The sequence below is a fragment of the Dermatophagoides farinae genome, chromosome 7 (genome assembly GCF_024713945.1).
Source record: "Dermatophagoides farinae isolate YC_2012a chromosome 7, ASM2471394v1, whole genome shotgun sequence".
In the NCBI taxonomy this organism is placed as follows: Eukaryota; Metazoa; Arthropoda; class Arachnida; order Sarcoptiformes; family Pyroglyphidae; genus Dermatophagoides; species Dermatophagoides farinae.
Genome location: NC_134683.1, coordinates 3,092,315 through 3,113,597, shown reverse-complemented (window position 1 = coordinate 3,113,597; position 21,283 = coordinate 3,092,315). Strand labels below are relative to the sequence as shown.

The following is a 21,283-nucleotide window of genomic DNA, read 5'->3' as shown; positions in this document are numbered from 1 at the left end:
AATGATAGGAGTAGAAATTGATTTCAGGGTCAATTTTTTTTTATTTGAAATAACAATAATCAACGATAATGATATATTGTATATATCGATTGCTTTCACAAATCTGATAACTTTTTTTTCTTCTTTTTTGTTTTATTACAACCACCAGAATTGTTATTTGAATTCATATGTGTCTGTGTCTGTGTCTGTAATCATAATTGTTGATCAAATGAGAATTTAAAATTCACTGATATAAATGATAAGATTTTTCATTAAAATTTCCAACAATTTGATAATCGCACAATCGAATTATGGAAAATTTCCTATTTCTTTACATTCATTTTTGATTAAATAGAAAAAACCCCCCGTTACCCATGTACTCATTCACTAAACAAGAACCGGTAATCTAAATTCAATAACAGTCGTTTATTGTTTATAATGTCACACGTTAAATGATAATGATAATGGAAATGATCCCCACCATTACAAGGTTCAAATTGATTTTTTTTTATAAAAATTTTTATGACATCTTTAAATTCTTAATTAGATTTTTAAATCGCATTATTCATTCATCATAAAAAAAACGTAAAAAAAAATTTTATCTGATGTATGAAAAAAAACCCGAAATGACTGGTTACATAGATACACGAGGAAATAGACAGAAATCGATTAAATGGTATGTGTGTGTGTGCGAGTTTAATTTGGATCATAAAATTCGATCCAAAACAATGTTTTATAGTGATACCGATTACAGATATGGAAATGGATTGTGACATTCAATGTGGATTGGAAATGTTGGTCTAAAAATAAATCTAAAAAATTTTTTTTCCAGTATAAAAACCCAGTATGATTCTGTTGATCGTGATTTGGACGGTAGCATCCTTATTTTTTTGTTGTCTCATTTTTTTCATTTTTCATTCATATTTATCCGATAAATTGTTGATAAGAAAAAAATCCGAATCTAAAATTAAATGCCAAAATTGGCCATCGGTGTCCAATATTCATTTTTATATTGACATTTATCGATATTTGAAATTTTCAATCAGAAAAAAAATGGTAACCAATTCAATCATTTGATATCCATAATTTAATTTTTAATTTCTTTTTTTTCTCATTGAATTTAAAGGGCTGTAAATCATCAAAAGCAGAGAAAAATCTAGATGACCTCAAACAAGAGGTAAAAATGGATGAACATCAAATTCCATTCGAAGAATTATATGCTCGTTATGGTATCACACATCCAGATCAAGGTCATAGTTCAACTAATGCTATGGAACTCTTAAAACGTGATGGCCTGAATGCACTTACACCACCGAAAACAACACCAAAATGGATTAAATTTTGTAAACAATTATTTGGTGGCTTCGCCATGCTATTATGGGTTGGCGCCATTCTTTGTTTCATCGCCACAGCCATTCAACCGGAAGAATTTGATAATGTAAATAATATCAAGATATTCATTTCTATTTAATCCGTTATAGATATTTTAGTTTTATCTTGGTGTTGTACTTGCATTTGTTGTTATTATAACCGGCGTATTTTCCTATTATCAAGAAGCCAAATCATCGGCCATTATGGAATCGTTCAAGAATCTGGTTCCACAATATGCTATAGTCATTCGTGATGGCCAAAAACATACAATATTAGCAGATGAATTGGTTGTTGGTGATATTGTTGATGTTAAAGGTGGTGATCGTATACCAGCTGATATGAGAATTATTCATTCACAAGGTTGTAAAGTAGACAATTCATCATTGACTGGTGAATCTGAACCATTGATTCGTTCGTACGAAAGTACACATGATAATCCATTGGAAACGAAAAATATGGCATTTTTTTCAACAAATTGTGTCGAAGGTACCGCTACTGGTATTGTAGTTAATACAGGTGATCGTACTATAATGGGACGAATTGCTAATTTGGCTTCCGGATTGGAAGTTGGTGAAACTCCGATAGCCAAAGAAATTTCTCATTTTATTCACATTATTACTGGTGTTGCTGTGTTTCTTGGTGTTAGCTTTTTGATTATTGCATTATGTATTGGTTATGGTGTCGTGGATGCAGTGATTTTTCTCATCGGTATCATAGTCGCAAATGTTCCCGAAGGTTTATTGGCAACAGTAACTGTATGTTTAACACTTACAGCAAAACGTATGGCCAAAAAAAATTGTTTGGTTAAAAATCTAGAAGCTGTTGAAACATTAGGATCAACTTCAACAATTTGTTCGGATAAAACTGGAACATTAACACAGAATCGTATGACAGTTTCACATATGTGGTTCAACAATGAAATCATCGAGGCTGATACAACTGAAGATCAAAGTGGAACAAAAATGGATAAAAGTTCCAACGAATGGAAAGCCATAGAACGTACAGCAACATTGTGTAGTCGAGCTGAATTTAAAGCCAATCAATCTGACGTTCCGATTCTAAAACGGTGAGTTTTTAACTGAATTATATAAAAAAAAAATTTTCTCAAAACAATAATTTGAGTTAACAGAGAATGTACTGGAGATGCTTCTGAAATAGCCATTCTTAAATGTATGGAAATAGCCACAGGAAACGTTATGAATTATCGTGCTCAATATCCGAAAATTTGTGAAATTCCATTCAATTCAACGAATAAATATCATGTAACGATACATGAACATTATAATGTAAAAGGAAGTTATCTATTGTGTATGAAAGGAGCTCCTGAACGTATTCTTGATCGTTGTAAAACGATTTATATAGATGGTGAAGAAAAACTTTTAGACAATCAATGGCGAAAAGAATTCAATGAAGCCTATATGAAATTGGGTGGTTTGGGTGAACGTGTGATTGGTTTATGTGATTATGAATTACCGGAAGATCAATATCCAAAAGGATACGAATTCAATGCTGATCATATGAATTTTCCATTGGATGAACTACGATTTTTAGGTTTGATTTCAATGATCGATCCACCACGTGCTGCTGTACCTGATGCTGTAGCTAAATGTCGTAGTGCCGGTATCAAAGTTATTATGGTTACCGGTGATCATCCTATTACGGCTAAAGCAATTGCAAAAGCAGTCGGTATCATTTCAAAAGATAATGAAACTATCGAAGATATTGCATCCAGATTACAGGTTCCAATTACAAGTGTTAATCCACGTGATGCAAAAGCTGCTGTCATTCATGGCCAAGAATTGAAAGATATGTCAAATGATCAACTTGATGATATTCTTCGACATCATACGGAAATTGTATTTGCTCGTACTTCGCCACAACAAAAATTAATCATTGTGGAAGGCTGTCAACGTCAAGGTGCAATTGTTGCCGTAACTGGTGATGGTGTCAACGATTCACCAGCATTGAAAAAAGCCGATATCGGTGTAGCAATGGGTATTGCTGGTTCTGATGTTTCAAAACAAGCAGCCGATATGATTTTATTGGATGACAATTTTGCATCAATTGTTACTGGAGTGGAAGAAGGTCGTTTGATTTTCGATAATCTAAAAAAATCCATTGCCTACACTTTGACATCAAACATTCCTGAAATCACACCATTTCTTAGTTTTATATTATTCGATATACCACTTCCACTCGGTACTATTACCATTTTATTTATCGATCTTGGTACAGACATGGTACCCGCAATCTCTTATGCATATGAAAAAGCCGAATCTGATATTATGGAACGAAAACCACGTGATCCATTACATGATAAACTAGTCAATTCTCGTCTTATTTTTGCTTCATACGGATTAATCGGAATAATCGAAGCCTCGGCCGGATTTTTCACTTATTTTGTCATCATGGCTGAACACGGTTTTTGGGGATGGATTGTTTTTGGTCTTCGTACTCAATGGGATAATGAAAATATTAATGATTTATTGGATGCCAATGGTCAAGAATGGACGTATGCACAACGTAAAAAATTGGAACACACTTGTTATACAGCATTTTTCGTTAGCATTGTTGTTGTACAATGGGCAGATTTAATCATACGTAAAACAAGAAGAAATTCAATTTTTGAACAAAAAATGGGGTAATTAATAATTATTTTGTGTCATTTTAATCATTGTTTAAAAAAAAAAAATTTTATTTTATTCATTTAAAATAGCAATCAAGTTTTGAATTTTGCATTATTTTTCGAGACCGGATTGGCCGCTTTTCTTACATATTGTCCCGGTATGTCAATTATACTTCGCACACAGCCACTAAAGTATGTTTGAATTTTTTTTTTGTTTTGTTTACAAATTTCACTTTATTAATTATTGATTGATCGATTATTTTTGTTTTTATTTTCCAAATAGATTTTCCTGGTGGTTATTACCACTTCCATTTTCATTTTTAATTTTCATATTCGATGAAATACGACGATTCCTATTGAGACGAAATCCCGGTGGCTGGATTGAACAAGAAACTTATTATTGAAACAAAAAAATTAGCCGAAAATTTTTGTTTTTTATTTTAATTTTTATTTATTTTAATTTTAATTTTTTTTTTAATTTTAATTTTATTTCCATCAATTGATTGCAATTGAATAATCTGATTACTAAATTTATTGTTCTTTTTCAAAGTTTTCTTATTCTTTTTTTTCTTTGTTTGGCTATTAACAATTTGTCTATTGAAAGGCTGCTGGTGTTTAGATTTTTTCTTGGATATTTTCATCACGTTAATTTGATTCTTTTTGACATTCCTTAATGATTTTTGTTTCTTTTTCACAATATTCGATTGATCTATTCTATCCAAAGAAGGATTCGATTGCCTTAGCATATTTTCAACATATTCCAGTGAATCATCATCGCTATCAACATTTCCATTTGTTACATTTGCTAAAAATGGTTTAATTTTTTTGCCAGATTGTTTTTGAAAAATTGTTGTATTTGTTTGCTGTCTTGACCGTTGTTTTCTATTCATTTTGTTAGGTTTCAGATGGAATATGGGCGATGGAATTTCATTACGTTTCCTATTGATAGTCAAGGATTTGCATTCCTAGCAAAAAAAAAAAAATGATTGTAATAAAAAAAAAATTTTTGGCCAAAGTTTATTTATTACTTACATGTCCAAAATGCGATCCATCCATACCACAATTATAGCAAGACACCTTTGTATTAATGGTTACATCATTAGATTGAAAAATAGAGATATCTTTATGATCGTCGGTTTCGTTGACAACAGTCAAATATTTTCGCCAATGATATGTACAATTTTCTTGACTATGACCAACAATATTACAAAGTTTACATTGTATTTTACTCGTACAATTTTTACTAGTATGGCCAATCATAAAACAATTTGAACAGGTTAATTTTTTATCACATGATTTCTGTTCATGGTCATCATCACCACAAATAAAGCATCTTTTAATCCTCTAAAGAAAACAAAAAAATTTATAAATGAATAAATAAATAAACAAATATATTCATTTTATGATTAATTCATACATACATTAGGACAAACTCGATCTAAATGTCCAAAGTTAAAACATAAATTACATTGTTTAGGTCTATGACGACCACGTCGATAAAAAAATGATTGTAGATCTTGTGTCCCCACTTTCCAATACCGGCGATCTTTTGGTAATTTTTTCATAACCTCATCAATATCTTCATTATCATAATTAGCTTCTAGATAGAATCCATTCTTTGTATCAGTACAATTATCAGAATTTAATGAAATATTATGACCATATGAAATGTCAAATTGACCTGGCGTTATTTTATTTTGCTTCACAATAGATTGTTGACCATCATCATCAATTGTATTCTGTTGTAAATCGGTTTGATTTTTACGCTTAAGATTTTTCCGCTCTTTGATTTTCTTTTTCTTAACAATTTTTCTTTCGTTGAAAATGTTTCGAACGTTGTGTATTAATAATTCATGTTGATCATCGTCGTCATCATCATTCGATGTTTCGTTCGGTCTTGTAGGAATGAAACTCAACTCTTCTGAATTAATTGTTTGATGATGAATCGATGCATAAAGCATGTCTTCAATGTCCGAATCAATTTTATCCGAATCGTAACCATTTTCACATGTTTTTTGAAACATATGACAATGATCATAAGGAATCTCTTCTAGATAATCATAAGCCATATTTGTAATTTAATTTAATAAATAATATATAATTAATTATTTTTATAATGAAAAAAAATTTGCACAAATAGATCAAAAAAAAAATTGTAAACAAAAAAAATAACTACAAAATCAAATAGAATGAGTTTTAGCTGAAATAAAATTAACCACGTGGAATCGGTGACGTAGTTCATAAATAATGTAATATTTAAAAAAAAATCACAGCACTGCAAAATTGAGTGCAACCTAAAAACCTACAATCTTAAGATAACTACAATAAATTCAAAATAATAGTCAAATAACTACAATAAATTCAAAATAATAGTCAAATGTTTTTCTTTTTAATTTTTTTTTTTTACTCGAGAAGAAAACCCATGTAAAAGAATCTGAATCAAGATGATAATCAAAGATAAATAAATGAAAAAAAAAATTTCATTACACCAACCGTGTTTTTACGTTATTGACAGCTAGAAGGAAAAAAACAGCAAAATTTTTTTCTCACTTATTCGGTTCATTATCGAAAAATCAAATTATAAACAAAATAAAAAATAATTATTATATATTAAACGATTCGCAGAAAAAAACAACCCTAATGACTTTAACATCGTTGTCAATTATTAATTTTTCAAGATTTAAAGATTATAATTTCACACAAACACACGATCATCGATAAATGTTGTTTTCATAGTACAAATTCAATGTCATTAATATTTTTGGATGTTTATATTTAACTTTTTTATCATTTTTTTTTTTGTTGTTTCGTATCGCATTTGATTTAATTATCATCATTCATAAGAAGTAAATAAAATAATCATTATCGTGGAATATAAATGAACTACTACAAGGTTATACGTCTTGGCTATATGGAAAAAATTATGAAACAAGCAAAAAAAATCCCAAAATTCGAATCCTTCAACAAGTGTCATCATGAGAAAATTTCCTCGGTAAAATTGACTTTTTCCAATTTTAAAATAAAAAAAAATTGTCAACAACACTCACATTCCAGCTAAATTTTCAATGAAACAAAAAGAATACAGAATTTAAAGAAAACACAACTGAACAGGAAACTTTTAGCAAGAAAAAAAAATTTATGACCACTATTATTTTTATACAACAAGTCGTGTTTGTTTTTCTTCATTTCATTGCTCACGCAAATTGTGAGTTGATTTTTTTTGGGAATGAAATGAATGATCATTATCAAAAGCGACAAGTGTTGTTTTGATCGTAATAAATACTAATCAATGGCTGACGGTGAATGGGTTTGGAATGAAAAATAAAAAAAAAACATGCGTCATAATGAATTAGATTAAATGGTAAGTTTTTTTGGACGTAATGGAGTTTTTTTTCAAAAAAAATCCTGTCATTTTTTTCACATTTTCATTTTGTCGATCATCACCATCATGGAGTCATCATCACTAGTGTTAAAACAAATAAATTTTTTGCCAAACAATCAAAATCAAAATGTTTCGATTGCATGGAAAAATCTTCGTTATGAAGTGAATACTCGATTCATTGGTGTTGGTGGACGAAAAGTGATTCTTAAACGTCTGAATGGCCATCTTGAATATAATAGTCTGAATGGATTTCTAGGACCTAGTGGTGCTGGTAAAACGACACTTCTTAATTGTTTGAATGGCAAATATCAATCTGGACTCAGCGCCGATTCAGAGATCTACATCAACCGACGAGAGAATGATAAACCGAGAATAAGATACATTCAACAACATGTCCATGAAACGATAATCGGTTCGATGACAGTTCGTCAGGTGCTTTACTATGCCTTTCGATTCAACAATAGCTACAAGCATGGTCGATCCGAAATGGATAAACAGATGACCAATGTACTCGATCAACTGTTGCTCGATCACAAAGTTCTCGACAGAAGGTTCGATCTTTGCAGTGGAGGTGAACAAAAACGCATTGCTCTTGCCCAAGAATTGATGTCACTGAAGGCACCGACATTTTTGTTCGTCGATGAACCGACCACTGGGTTGGATAGTCATGCCGCATTGTTGATGGTACGTTGTCTACGAAAGTTAGCTGACAATCCACAGAATCAAATGACTATTCTGGCATCGATACATTCGCCCAACTCGGACATTCTCAAATTGTTCGACAAACTCTACATATTGGCAAAAGGTGGTGTCTGCATCTACTCTGGATTGCCAACATTGTTACGGCAGAATCTTCACGAACATATTGGACTAGTGCATGATCAAAGCAAACCGCCGATCGAAGAATATCTGGCCATCGCCTGCAAAGGAATTGACTATGAAAATGTTCATCTATTAGTAGAAGCTACCTGGTCACAACAACAAACCGAATTAAAACAAGTGATACCGCAGATGAAATTCTTACCACAAGGAATCATTGCCGACCACAAACTTTTCTCGGCTGGAGATTTTCTTCTTCAAATCACACGAATGTTTCAATTAACGTTTATTAAACAAATTGATTTCCGTATCATTACATTAATAATGATGACATTGATGTTTTTTATCGAAACAAATATCTATGATTCGGATATGGTCACGCCAAATACTTGTGTGTTAGCTGCCGATTTCAGCAAATCGTATGGAAAACAAAATCAAACTTGTCTAGAGAAAATCAAAGATGATTATCGTGTTGAATTTTATTTAAATTTTCAATGTTTATTCATTATGATGCTTGGCTATCTACTTAGCGGTATTAGTAGTTTAACATTATCATCACTAATGAAAATATTCAAGAATGAACATCAAAATGGTAATTTTTTTTTAAATTTCAAATGATCAACAATCGATTAGATTGAATAATTTCCTCTATAGGCTGGTACAGTGTTGGTGTTTCGTATTGGTCCATCGTGATTGTTCGATTAATTGATTTTACCATCATTGCATTATATGTGACAACATTGATGTATTTCCTAATTGATCATAGATATGTTGATAATGGCCAATTCAATTCGCATCGATTCACCAGTTTTTTCCTATTTTTATGGATGTTTATTGTTTACATACAATCAATGGGACAATTGTGGAGTTTGATTTTCGCCAGTTTATCCGACATTGCTGTCGCCATTTCGCTTATTGTTTATGCATCCATTGATTTTAATAATGGTTATATTTTTCCGTATAATCATATTGTTATGATGACAAGTAAAATCATTAGCGATTTGATTGGATCAAGAATCATTAAAAATGGACTAATTTATTCATTTTACGGTATCGATCGTTGCGATACGGAGGAAATTTCGTCCGTATTGATTGGTCATGATATTGATCCTGATACGGTTTATGTTGATTTATATCGAATCGTAATCAATTCAATCATTCTACGTTTATTAACGTTAATATTGATGATGTTTAAATTGCAAGGATTACGCTGTAATCATCACCATCATTGGTTCGTGTTGCGAAAAAAACAGTCACCATCTTTAGATTTTATCCCGATTGATTATGATGATTTAAATAATAATCATCATGAATCATTCAATGTCAATGTCGAAATTGCTAATGATGATGATCAACGTAGAAAATCAGCAGTGGAAATTGAATTTGACAAATTTGCGAAAAATCGTATTATCATTGCTTGGAGGTCATTAAGTTTATTTAATTCTGGCTCAATATTTGAATTACGTTCGGCCAATGATCTTGAACAACCCAAGTATATACTGCGTAATCTGAATGGCCAATTTCGTTTTGGTACATTGAATGCTTTGATGGGCACGTCTGGAGCTGGCAAGACTTCTTTTCTCAAAGTGTTGAATGGACGGGACAAGACTCGATTGTGCAGTGAAACCAAATTCTACCTAAGCAAGTTCACACCACTTAGGACCTGTTATATAACTCAAGAGATTTCTTGTCATCTGACACAAGGATTGACGGCACTTCAATGTCTCATATATGCAAGCAGATTGAAAAATCTCGATGAAAATATCGATCATAAACAAAAGGCTATGGCCTTGCTAGAAGAACTGGACATTGCCGACACCGCCAACACATTGGTCAATAAATGTTCAGGTGGTCAACGAAAACGGCTGGCTCTGGCTTTGGAACTAATGTCGTTACGAATGCCCAATTTCATCTGTATCGATGAACCAACCAGTGGTTTAGATTCGAATTCAGCCGAAGTGATCGTTACATGTTTACGAAAAATGTCACATAAACACAACATCACCATAGTAGCAGCCATTCATCAACCAAATACTGAAATGTTAATGCTTTTTGATCAGGTCTACATCCTGGCTAGAGGTGGTGTTTGCATCTTCTCGGGACCACCATCACAAATCAGTGACCATCTCCAGCAAGTTTGTAACGACGAAAATGGTGATGGCGATGATAAATTTGCTGTTGAAGAAATGATGAAATATTCTAGTTTGAATCATTTGGAACAACAAATTAAAACATTGGTTCAAGCGACAAACGAATCAATCTTGGAAAATCAATCCGACGATCAGTTATTAACGGATACACGATACATTTTAGATGGGCCACAAATGAATCGAACAAGATTTTCATTACAATCAATCAGAATATTAATCAAACGTCAATTATATTTCTACATTGGCAGTCTAATGGCAAGATTTTTGATTTTGGCTGTCACTATATTTGCTATATTAAATGGTTTGATAATAAAAAGTTTAATTGATCCAGATATTGCCTATAGAAATGGTTGCATTAGTCTGGATGAAGATCTATTGAATTGTAATCGTTCCATTGACGAAAGTTTAGAACTTTATATTAGTTTTCAATACATGATGTATTGTCTAGATAATTTCGGCATAATTTGTTTTATATTTTTTGCAATGATTTTTACATCACAAAGAAAATTATTTCAAATTGAACATCGTAATGGTAAGTGTTTGTTGATTTGTTTGTTGTTTTTTTTTCATTGTCGTTTCGTTTTACAGGATGGTATAGTTCAGGTACATTCTATGTGGCCAAAGCAATCTCTGGATGCTCATAATACCTATAATCATCATTTATCCGTTTATTGTTGATATTTACTCACCAATTCGTCCATATGTTCCTTATTATATGATCATCATCATCATATTGCCACTGATTGCATTTCAAGGTGCTGGTTATATATTGTCCATTTTGTTTGGTCGAAATCCATTTATTTTATATATATCATTGCCGATTTTATCAATACTATCGATTGTTTGTGCAGTGTCACCACATGCATTATCACACATGGCATTTAAATTGTTGACAACATTTAATCTTTTCCGATATCAAGTTGAAGCCATTGTATTGCTAATATTTGGTTTCGGACGTTGTAATGATAGAGAAATACAGATTGTTTTGTATAAATTTGGTTATTTACATGATGATTATTTTTATTATTCTATCCTGATGACTGCCGTTAATGCTTTGCTTTATCAAACCATAGCCATTACATTGTTTTGTATCCGTCATAATCCATTTGAAAATCGTCGTAAACGTATTGAGCGTATCGAATATTTAAATCAACGAAAATTACCATCAAATGTAATATTTCCCGGACTTGGTTGTTCGAATGATTGTTTCACTATTAAAACAATTCAGTGAATGAAATTAAATTTTGTTGTAGATTTATTTCAAAACAAAGTCTGGCGGTAATGAACGATTCAAAAATTAAGTTAAAAAGCGTAAACGCAAGTCATTTAAATACCAAACGGAAACAAATACAAATCTAATTATGGAACACCAATTAAAAAATATTCTTTCCATTCTCGTGTGCCATTTGATATTGCAAGAAATTCTTCTGTACAATCGAAACACGTTCGAAATAAATTGATGGAATTCTTCTGGAACGAGGGAAAAATTTCATCACAACCATACCAATACTAAAGTAGATTATTATGATTATGATTTTTGTGGTGAAATCGTGGTATAATTATGGTATGAATGACATTTATTTTTATTGAAACATTTGTCATTATTTATCATTTGGCTGTTGTTGTTTCTTTTAGAATCGCCAATTTTGAATTACGATCATTTGCCTTTATCCTTCTTTAAATACGAATTCAAAAAACAACTATATTGTGCATGGAATGAGATTTGGACAACATGCTCAAATGGATCCACTACTAAAAAAATTTTTCCACTGGTCAGCATCAGATCAGGAATCAATCTGTCTCCTGATTTCATTCTTACCCAATTTCTAACAAACCATGGAAAATTCAACCAGTATTTAAACAGAATGCGAATCAAAGATCAATCGTCTTGTTTCTGTGGTAATCCTTCACAAACATCATTACACTTAATTTTGGAATGCGATCGTTTTGCAGCACAAAGATGTTTTTTCGCTTGTTTCTGTTCTGATATGTCTAATTCTCTATCCAATATGTTGGATGAAAATATTAGAAAATATTTTTCAAATTTCAAATTGTCCCACAGGCAGCTTCGTTTCAGCACTGCGGAAATAAGCAGTTGTTTGTCCATATTATAAAATTTTAAAATGCCAATATGCAATAAAAATAAAATTCGAAATTGTAATGATCACACGAATAAGTAACAAATTATTCCCAAAAAACCTTCATATATGCAGTATACTGTCCATGCTTGCAGGCTACACTTGTTATTATGCTTTTTTGCAATTAGAAATTCGAAAAACCAAGTATTTATGGTCAAAGCCAAACTACTGATGAACCATGTGCTTCACGATTAATGGACATTTTTAATTTAATGGAAATGTCCTCAGACTCATCGATGGAAACTGATGCTACTGATTCTTGGATTGATTCACAATTATCTTGTCTATCTTCATTGGCAATTGAAGAACCCATCTATAACGAGTCGGCTGAAGAACAATTTCCAAATCCAAAAGTTCATGTGCCATTTTGTAGACCAGTAATTACACCCACAAATACTGTTTTATTTGTTCTTCGAATACCAATTTATTAACCATACCACCATTCGAGGCACGGAAACAAGTTTTTATTAAGAGAAAAATTTTTGTACCAAGAAGAGTTCCAATAATATATACCAGCGAAAATCGTATTCCATGCATAAGAATACAACATTATGCAAAGCATTTACTGTTTGCACCAACGATGGTTTCATTCTTGATGTTTCAGGCCCATTTAACGCCAAAATGAAAGATGCCCAAATACTGGAAGTTCTTCTCCAAGAAACTAATGACTTATCCACTATTTTAATACCTGGTGATATTTTCGTATTGAATCGTGGATTCAGAGATGTCGTGCTATTATTGAAAAAGAAAGGGTACAAAGTCTTAATACCAGCATTCAAAGGCAGCGATTAAAGCCAATTGACTTGCCAACAATCGAATGAATCCAGATTTGTGACAAAAATTCGATGAATGGTCGAAGCTATCCATGGCATCATTGGCCAGAAATACGATCTACTTCATCGCCAATACAAAAATTATTCACTGAAAAAATTGGGGTTATATTGTAGAATTGCGTGTCATTTATATAACACTTTTGGCAAACAATTGACTTCCGATTATAATATGGTAGACGCGATAGAGTGAATAGGATGAAGTCAAAACGCCATGATCAAAACTATTTGGCCGAGTTGGTTGAAGAAAAACGATGGAATGTTGAATGATGATGATTTTGTCATTGAGGATGATGATGAATGATGTGTTTCACTACGAGATTTCATTTTCGTGATATTAAATAAATCAATGATGAAAAACAATATTATTTATGAATAAATTTTTGATGATCAATTTATACAATGTTCATCATCATTTATTATCATGAACATCCGATTCTAATGGTTAATATCGATGATCATGAGCAGCAACAGCAGCTGTATCAACAACTTTTTTTTTCTATTTCTTGCTGCTCGTGGTTTTAATTCGCTCTATCAATCAATAGCCGATTTTTGTGTTTGTTTTTTTTTTTAAATATTGTATTTTGTATATATGTGTTTACTTATTAAGAATTGTATATTTTCACATTTTAATAAATATAATAATAAAAATCTGACCGAAATTCCTCCACTATACTGCTAATACATTAATGTAATTTTAATTATTTGAAAAAAATATATTAGATTTATTTCAAAACAATCAGTAAATAATGATTGAAACTATGAAAATTATGAATTTTATCCAATTGTAAATGATTATCGGATTGAAAATGTCATTGTATTTAGTGGAAAAATTACGAAAACATTATGATATTGTTTGTCGAAATGATCAAGAATGTCTTCAATTACGAAATCAAATTCTTGAATTATTTCGTTCCTCACGTAAATATAGAAATGATGAATTTCAATCAATAAATATACTAGTGAATCGAATTCTTAAACGTTTATCGATTGCTGCTGTGATCGCTGTCTGGATCATTTCTTGTCAATCAGTACTTAAATATTGGGCTTCATGTTTGCCCAATTATAAAGATGACAATTATGTTTTAGATTATTTACTTCAATGTTGGTTCCGATTTCAGCATTCAATAAATTCATTCTATGCTATGACTATTTCTATACAACGATTTGCCTATCAATTGGTGAAACACCAGACCATCAATCTATTGATATCAATGTTTGTCGATAATTTCCTAATCAATCATCAAGAAATTTTATTCGAATCAATTTGGCAAGCAATACAAAACCAAAAACAAAACTCTAATCATCAAAATGATCGTGTAAAGCAAATTTTTCAACTAATGATATATATAGATGGTCAATCAAAAAATCCAATCATCTATTGCCGTTGTTTTGGATTTCCTTATTTAAAACGATTGAAAACTGTTTATAGAAATGAATCCAAAAAGTTAATTAATGAGAATATTAAAGTTGATGATCGATTCGATTTGATTGGTTATTTACGTTTTGTTAAATCTGTCATTAATGAAGAACTTGCTTTGGCCAGACATTATTCATTCAGTATAGATTTGATTAGGATGGAAGCAAAATTATTGTATTCTGAATTGATTGGTCAATATCAGGATGTCATTTGTGATTTTGACCAATTTTATGAATGGATTGAATCAAAACGTTGGTCCGATCTACAAAATCTTTTCAATATGATCAGATTTAATGAAAACATATTGCAAAAGTTGGCAAAAAATTTTGGCGAATATGTTCGACTGAAATCAATAACATTCATCAAATTGATTGATTGGAAATCGAATCAATATAATTGGAAATCGACGTTTGAATTTGTTCATGATTGTCATGAATTATTTCGATATTGCCACGAAATTGTTGAAAAAGTTTTCCAGAACGATTCAACTATTTTTAGATCATTGAATACTGCCTATCTATTTTATCTGAATTCAAACAACGCATTCACATGCATCATATCTTTGTTGATACATTTTGTTTCAATCATCAATCTGGACGATCCAAATTTTCCTATAAATGTAGATCGACAAACATTAATTAAATCTGCGTTTGATCTATTGATGTTTATTGAAGATAAATCGGCCATTATTCACTATAATCGTCGTTTTCTATGTCAACGTATTTTATTTGGCCTGAGCATTGATTCGGTGGTACAGGACATCAATCGAATAGCTAATTTATTTGATATTATCATCAATCCATATAGTCCTTCAAGTTGTAATGTGCGAATTTTATTGAAAGATTATCTCAGATCTCATCAGTCCATAGCTGATAAAATGGAAGTGTTTTTATTGAATGCATCACTTTGGCATCTGGATCGATTTCCATCGGAACAAATGTTTAAGATTCCTATAGAATTCATAACGATCTATGAAACATTTAAAAATCAATTTCAGCAAAATAATTCAAAAAAATTGCTCATGCTCAATCCAATTTATTGTTCTGCATTGGTTCATTATAGTAATTTGGAAAATCGTCAATTTCATTTTATAGTTACACTAAAACAATTGTCAATATTATTAGTTTTCAATGAATTTGATATATGCAATTATGAACAATTGGAAAAAACAACTGAACTTGAATCAGATCAATTGAAAACCACATTGAATGTATTCATCAAATATAAGCTATTACTAGTTGCTAATACGAACGATCAAGATGAAAGTAAAGATTTGTCTCGACAAATTTTCATATTCAATGATCAATTCAAAGGCATCGAAATCATGACATCATCCATAACGACAAAATTTTCCGAACAAAATACCAATTTTATAGATTGGATCAAATTAGAACAATTATCACTTGGTTATGATATACAGAAAATTGTAGCCATCTATGAGTCTGTTTCTAATGCATCGAATTCAACAAAACAATTCGATGGAGGCAATCGAATCATGGACAAATATTTGGTCATCGAAGCAGCCATTGTACGAACATTGAAATGGTTGGTTTGCGTTGCTAACCTCGAAACATTGCAACAAAATATTCGACAAAAATTGCCATATACACCTTATGAGCCAATCATATCGGATACGGATGAATTCCGTAACATTATCAATTCATTACAGCAACGTGGCTATCTTCATTGTATGGAAGATGGCCGAATTGTTTATGAGCCATAAATAAATGAAAATATATTTGCTTTTTGATTTAACCTTTTCATTCAACATAGAATTGAAGGACTTTTTAAAGAGTAATTTAAAAAATTCGCGCATGTCTCCACCATCTATTAATTTATCATCATAGTTCGATAGATTAACAGATTCAGAAGAATTCGAAATGTTATCGAATTTTTTCCATACAAATGTTGAACAGTCATGCATGGCAATTATTTTTATTTTTTTTGTCGTCATTTAGTGTGATACGTGTCTGTGATATGGATCTTATGACTTTGGATAAGTTCGTGAAAAATATCGATTCATTTCTATCGGCTCGATTATTGAATATTCTGGCCGAGAAATTTTCCGATGATAAAATAAAAGGTAAATTATTATGATTATCATGTATTGGATAAAATTATTAATAATTACCTTCACGTTTAGCAATCCAAATGCCCGATTGTTTATCAAGTAATCAATTGAAATGTCTATGTGAATCGTTGTTGGGTAATTCGGACAACAATCAATTCAGTATTATGTCCGACTGGTTTTATCCATACGCTGGAAATATTTCATTCATACGATCAACGAAAAAAAATGGATTAAACGGCGGTACTTATTCGAATGTTTACAACAGTCGACGTTCTATTCGTTTAAATTTTCAATCGATGCAATCAATCAAAGATCTATTGTTAAAATTTTCGATCAACAAATTGAAAAAACAAACTTCTCGCTCTGCTGACCAACAACAACAACAACAACAACACCAACACCACCAACAACGATTCGGCAATAATAATTTCAATCTATTTACATATTTTGATACAAAACCAATTGTACCGAAATTCATACACAAACAATGTAATGATGGATCATCGATCAACATTGTTAACAATGAAATCGAAAATCGATGGCTTACACCACCATCATCATCATCATCATCATCATCATTGCCATTATGGTTTGGAACGTCAAAAATACAAATCTTAAATGGATTGAGTAAAAATGATTGTCTCGATTTATTGATCCAGATCAATAATGATTGTTCACAAAAACAACAACCATGTCGTATTGTTTATTTACAATCATCGACAATAATGACATTTTGGATGGCACTGGCAATCAAACAAATGGCTAATGATAAATGGAATTCAATTGGTTACCAGATTATGTTGGAAAGCAAGTATGTATTTTTTTTTACAATGAATAAGAATGAAAATCACTAAAAACTAATTCCATTTATTATTTTTTCTTCATTTTTTTTATTTGAAAGAACATCATTGAACAATAGTATCATTTTTTTCGAAATCGACACATTTATTCGAGCATTAACAAGAGATTTAGATATGAGTCTATTGACCCATTTGATCATCGATGTCAATGATCTGACCAGTTTGTTTTTCAATCTATTTCTATTGTATTTGAAAGAGAATATGGAAAATTTGGATCATTTAAATATGATTTTTTTAACACAAGATTCTAAACGTTCACAAAAAATGATTGATTATTTTGGTCCAAATGTATTCTATAATAATATGGCTGATAGAAATTTAACCAATTACAATATGGCAAAATTACAATATTTTTTTCTGGATGATTTACAACCAATGTCCATTACGTCTACTTCATCATTAGAAAATCTAAATCAAATCCAACAGGTTACAACAACAACATCGATACATGAAAATCATTCGGAATTAATCATTTTTGAATGTTGGACAGAAAATGTTGAAATTAATAAGATGATTGAATTTTTTCAAATGTTTCCATGGCAAATCAATTATCAATGTAAACGAATAGAAGGTATAACACCATTGATTACAGCCATTGTACGAGGAAATCATACAAATGTTTATCAATTATTGAAAATTGGTGCCAATCCTTGTCTTGCATCCAGAAATGGTTGGGAACCAATTCAATGGGCCATAAATTTCCGGCAACAACAAACATTTCAATTATTATTTGTACATCTTTACACGATGAATGTATCATTTGATTTACATATTCGACGTTATTTGAATTTTCCACATCGTCCATTGTCAATGAACAATCCGATCAATAATCAGTCATATCATTCGAAAGTGAACTATAATCTAATTCTACAACTTTTATACAATATGATCAAACAATTATATCATAATCATTGGACTACAATGAATCAACGATCTTCAATTGGTTCAATATTGATAATGTTACCATCATATAATCATGTTAGTACATTACGTAAATTGATAATATCATCAATGATTGAAATACAAATTGAATTCACCATATTCTGTTTATATCCAAATGTACCGAATAATGAATTGGATGCCGGTATTGAAATATCATCATCATCATCTAATCATATACGAGTCATATTATCAACATTCAATGTTGATTCAATTCTATTCAAAGATGTTTATTTTATTATCAACACTGGAAATCGTCTGATGAAAATGCCAAATTCATTTAGTGATTCCACTTTATTTAGAATGGTACCTAATCCAACGGAAAATATTGAAACAAAATTCATTCTGGCTAATAATCAAACATTCCCGGTTATTATATGGAATCTTTATCGGCGAGATGAATTTTTTGATTATGAAATTGATTCAATGGAAAATCCAATCAGTATTCATTCAAATGATTCATTATATCATTGTATATTTGCGGCTAAATTTTTTAAATTCAAAAACATTGGCTGTTTAATGGATATTTTTGATCGAATGATATTACCACCAAACAAAGAAATCATTTATCGTGCATTGAATTTTATGCAAAATATTAATGTATTGGATACGAATGAAAACATGACAACATTGGGTCGAATGTTGATTGATATTTCGATTGAACCACATTATGCAAAAATGATTATTGTTTCAATATTGCTCCGATGTTTAGATCCAATATTGACCATTGTATGTGCATTGTCTTCACCTAAATCACGTAAGATATATTTATTATTTTGTTGCTTTCCTTTGAAATTGTAATTTTAATCACATCTTATACTCATCATCATAGTCTATCAACAATTACAATTTTTGGATGAAAATAATCAACAACAGGATGAATTTCATTCAATCCATCCGGGCACGAACAATTTACAAACACGATTATCGAAAAATTCTGATCATTTAAACCTTGTTTATGCATTTCAAAAATGGCAAGAGATTTGTCGTTTAAATGCTAAATCATACTGTTCAATGAATCAAACATTCTCCAAAACGGCCAAAATAATGAATCAAAATGAATTCAAAGAAAGTTTTGCTACATTCGAAATGATTTATTCATTACGAACAAAAATATTGGGCCAGCTTCGTGCAATCGGTCTTGTCAAAGGAAAAGGCTTGATGAACATACGTTATTTGAATTCAAATTCAGAAAATTTTTCATTGATATTAGCAGCCGTAACCGGTGGACAATTATTTGATCATTTTGCACAAATTATTGATTCATATAGCCGCCAATGTCATAGTTCAAATCCAAATGAAATATTGTATATGGAGCCGAATTCGATTCTGAATTTATCATCATCAAACAACATTGAATCCATGAATGACGCATTAATCCTATTTGATCGAAAAATTCAATGTGGTCAGATATCATATATACAGAATTGTACAATAATCAATCCACTTACATTTATCATATTTGTAGATGATAATTCTATCGATTATAATCGTGATAGAAATTGTATCGAATTTATGAATGGCCAATTCGAATTTCATAATGATGATGATGATGATGGCAGCGGCAATAATTTAGAAAAATTATTCGTCATCAGACAACGTTGGCAACAATTGATACGAAAACGATTGGAAAACATGCAACAAGTGTTCAATGAAGATGATGAAAATTTCCTTGAAAACATGATCAATTTGATTACGGTTGCTGATGAATCATATGGTTTTGGACCACATCCAAATATTGGTCGTGCACCGCAGGTGATGTCGACATATTTTTGTTCAACAATTCGAATTAAAAAATGAATAGGAATGATATTGTTCAACGATGACACCTGTTGTGCATATTTTGAGAATGTGATGCTATATGTCGCCATTGACATCGATCGATCAAATTGTTATATTTTGTAAAATTTTTCCAAATTATTATTATTATTATTACATTGATGAATATTTTTCAAACAAACAAAAAAAAATGCTCAAATTATTATTATTTTGTCACATATCAAATGAATATTTGTCATCGACGACCATGGCAATGAATTTTGATCTTTTTTTGTTTGAAATACTGATAATTATCACTGTACACGATATGGTTGATTATAATCAGTCAATCAAATATCTATCTATCTTCATATTTTTTCTTTATCGTCATTTCATGTTTATGATAATATATCTGTGTTAATGTGTGTTGTTCACCGATTCATGAATGATATCCAAATTCATGGATCAACGACAATATTGTTGCTGTTGTTGGCGTTGCTGGTGGTGGCATACTAACTAATGACAAAAAAAAATTTTTCATTTTTTTTCTTGTTCAAAAAAAAGCTGATCAAACGGATGTCGGTCGGCAATAGTTATAAGAGAGAAATAACATCAAAATTTGTCATTTGGTGGTTGAATGGATTTTTCATTTCATTTGATCTATACGTCTGTGTTTGTTTACATATATATGTAAAGTATCATTTGTGGTTTAGAGTTAAATATAGTAATTAGGATTTTTTTTGAAAATATCCAAAGCTTGTTTTTTTTCTACCGGTGTAGTCTTCTATCTACTTTCAATTTGATTTGATTTTGCTAGTATATGTATATGAAAATTATATTGGATTGCATTCTATTGTTAAAGCAAACAATCAATGTATCATCATTGCCATAATCACTACGGTATCTGTATCCATGTAATCAACAGTGATGTTCATCAATT

The 21,283-nt window shown here is 30.8% G+C and overlaps 5 protein-coding genes across 8 annotated transcripts; 4 read left to right on the top strand and 1 right to left on the bottom strand.

Annotated features, from left to right (window-relative positions):
- The first annotated feature begins 834 nt into the window (after positions 1-834).
- On the top strand, positions 835-4,525 carry LOC124496647 (sodium/potassium-transporting ATPase subunit alpha-like). Its single transcript, XM_047060187.2, has 6 exons — positions 835-1,035; positions 1,106-1,417; positions 1,470-2,416; positions 2,480-3,991; positions 4,067-4,168; positions 4,260-4,525. The coding sequence occupies exons 1-6, from the start codon at positions 1,033-1,035 to the stop codon at positions 4,378-4,380; spliced, it is 2,997 nt and encodes a 998-aa protein (XP_046916143.2). The 5' UTR covers positions 835-1,032; the 3' UTR covers positions 4,381-4,525.
- On the bottom strand, positions 4,391-16,889 carry LOC124496675 (uncharacterized). 2 transcript variants are annotated; one of them, XM_075733055.1, is made up of 4 exons: positions 16,847-16,889; positions 5,398-6,026; positions 5,009-5,320; positions 4,391-4,941 (listed from the first exon to the last, which is right to left on the bottom strand). In XM_075733055.1, the coding sequence occupies exons 2-4, from the start codon at positions 5,998-6,000 to the stop codon at positions 4,417-4,419; spliced, it is 1,440 nt and encodes a 479-aa protein (XP_075589170.1). In that variant the 5' UTR covers positions 6,001-6,026; positions 16,847-16,889; the 3' UTR covers positions 4,391-4,416. The 2 variants fall into 2 exon arrangements, with proteins under 2 accessions (XP_075589170.1, XP_046916187.2); XM_047060231.2 differs by lacking the exon at positions 16,847-16,889 and having other exon boundaries at positions 5,398-6,190.
- Positions 6,919-12,492, top strand: LOC124496639 (uncharacterized). Of its 2 annotated transcripts, XM_075733053.1 has the most exons (5): positions 6,919-7,337; positions 7,431-8,769; positions 8,832-10,859; positions 10,916-11,891; positions 11,963-12,492. In XM_075733053.1, exons 1-4 carry the CDS (start codon positions 7,335-7,337, stop codon positions 10,969-10,971), a joined length of 3,426 nt encoding a protein of 1,141 aa, XP_075589168.1. In that variant the 5' UTR covers positions 6,919-7,334; the 3' UTR covers positions 10,972-11,891; positions 11,963-12,492. The 2 variants fall into 2 exon arrangements, with proteins under 2 accessions (XP_075589168.1, XP_046916133.2); XM_047060177.2 differs by having other exon boundaries at positions 6,919-8,769.
- On the top strand, positions 14,105-16,470 carry LOC124496790 (uncharacterized). The gene has a single exon (XM_075732727.1). It carries the CDS (start codon positions 14,105-14,107, stop codon positions 16,436-16,438), a length of 2,334 nt encoding a protein of 777 aa, XP_075588842.1. The 3' UTR covers positions 16,439-16,470.
- On the top strand, positions 15,932-21,034 carry bgcn (benign gonial cell neoplasm). Of its 2 annotated transcripts, XM_075733052.1 has the most exons (5): positions 16,522-16,798; positions 16,859-17,597; positions 17,688-19,342; positions 19,418-19,990; positions 20,054-21,034. In XM_075733052.1, the coding sequence occupies exons 1-5, from the start codon at positions 16,621-16,623 to the stop codon at positions 20,383-20,385; spliced, it is 3,477 nt and encodes a 1,158-aa protein (XP_075589167.1). In that variant the 5' UTR covers positions 16,522-16,620; the 3' UTR covers positions 20,386-21,034. The 2 variants fall into 2 exon arrangements, with proteins under 2 accessions (XP_075589166.1, XP_075589167.1); XM_075733051.1 differs by having other exon boundaries at positions 15,932-16,798; positions 19,418-21,034.
- The last annotated feature ends 249 nt before the right edge of the window (positions 21,035-21,283 follow it).

Coding starts and splice junctions, on each gene's coding strand:
- LOC124496647 (XM_047060187.2), top strand. Junction 2,417..2,479: donor GACGTTCCGATTCTAAAACG/GTGAGTTTTTAA, acceptor TTGAGTTAACAG/AGAATGTACTGGAGATGCTT. Junction 4,169..4,259: donor CTTCGCACACAGCCACTAAA/GTATGTTTGAAT, acceptor TTTTCCAAATAG/ATTTTCCTGGTGGTTATTAC.
- LOC124496675 (XM_047060231.2), bottom strand. CDS start 6,045: ATGGCTTATGATTATCTAGAAGAGATTCCTTATGATCATTGTCATATG. Junction 5,321..5,397: donor TAGATCGAGTTTGTCCTAAT/GTATGTATGAAT, acceptor TGTTTTCTTTAG/AGGATTAAAAGATGCTTTAT. Junction 4,942..5,008: donor ATGGATCGCATTTTGGACAT/GTAAGTAATAAA, acceptor TTTTTTTGCTAG/GAATGCAAATCCTTGACTAT.
- LOC124496639 (XM_047060177.2), top strand. CDS start 7,335: ATGGTAAGTTTTTTTGGACGTAATGGAGTTTTTTTTCAAAAAAAATCC. Junction 8,770..8,831: donor CAAGAATGAACATCAAAATG/GTAATTTTTTTT, acceptor TTTCCTCTATAG/GCTGGTACAGTGTTGGTGTT. Junction 10,860..10,915: donor TCAAATTGAACATCGTAATG/GTAAGTGTTTGT, acceptor TTCGTTTTACAG/GATGGTATAGTTCAGGTACA.
- LOC124496790 (XM_075732727.1), top strand. CDS start 14,105: ATGTCATTGTATTTAGTGGAAAAATTACGAAAACATTATGATATTGTT.
- bgcn (XM_075733051.1), top strand. CDS start 16,621: ATGTTGAACAGTCATGCATGGCAATTATTTTTATTTTTTTTGTCGTCA. Junction 16,799..16,858: donor TTCCGATGATAAAATAAAAG/GTAAATTATTAT, acceptor CTTCACGTTTAG/CAATCCAAATGCCCGATTGT. Junction 19,343..19,417: donor ATTGTCTTCACCTAAATCAC/GTAAGATATATT, acceptor TCATCATCATAG/TCTATCAACAATTACAATTT.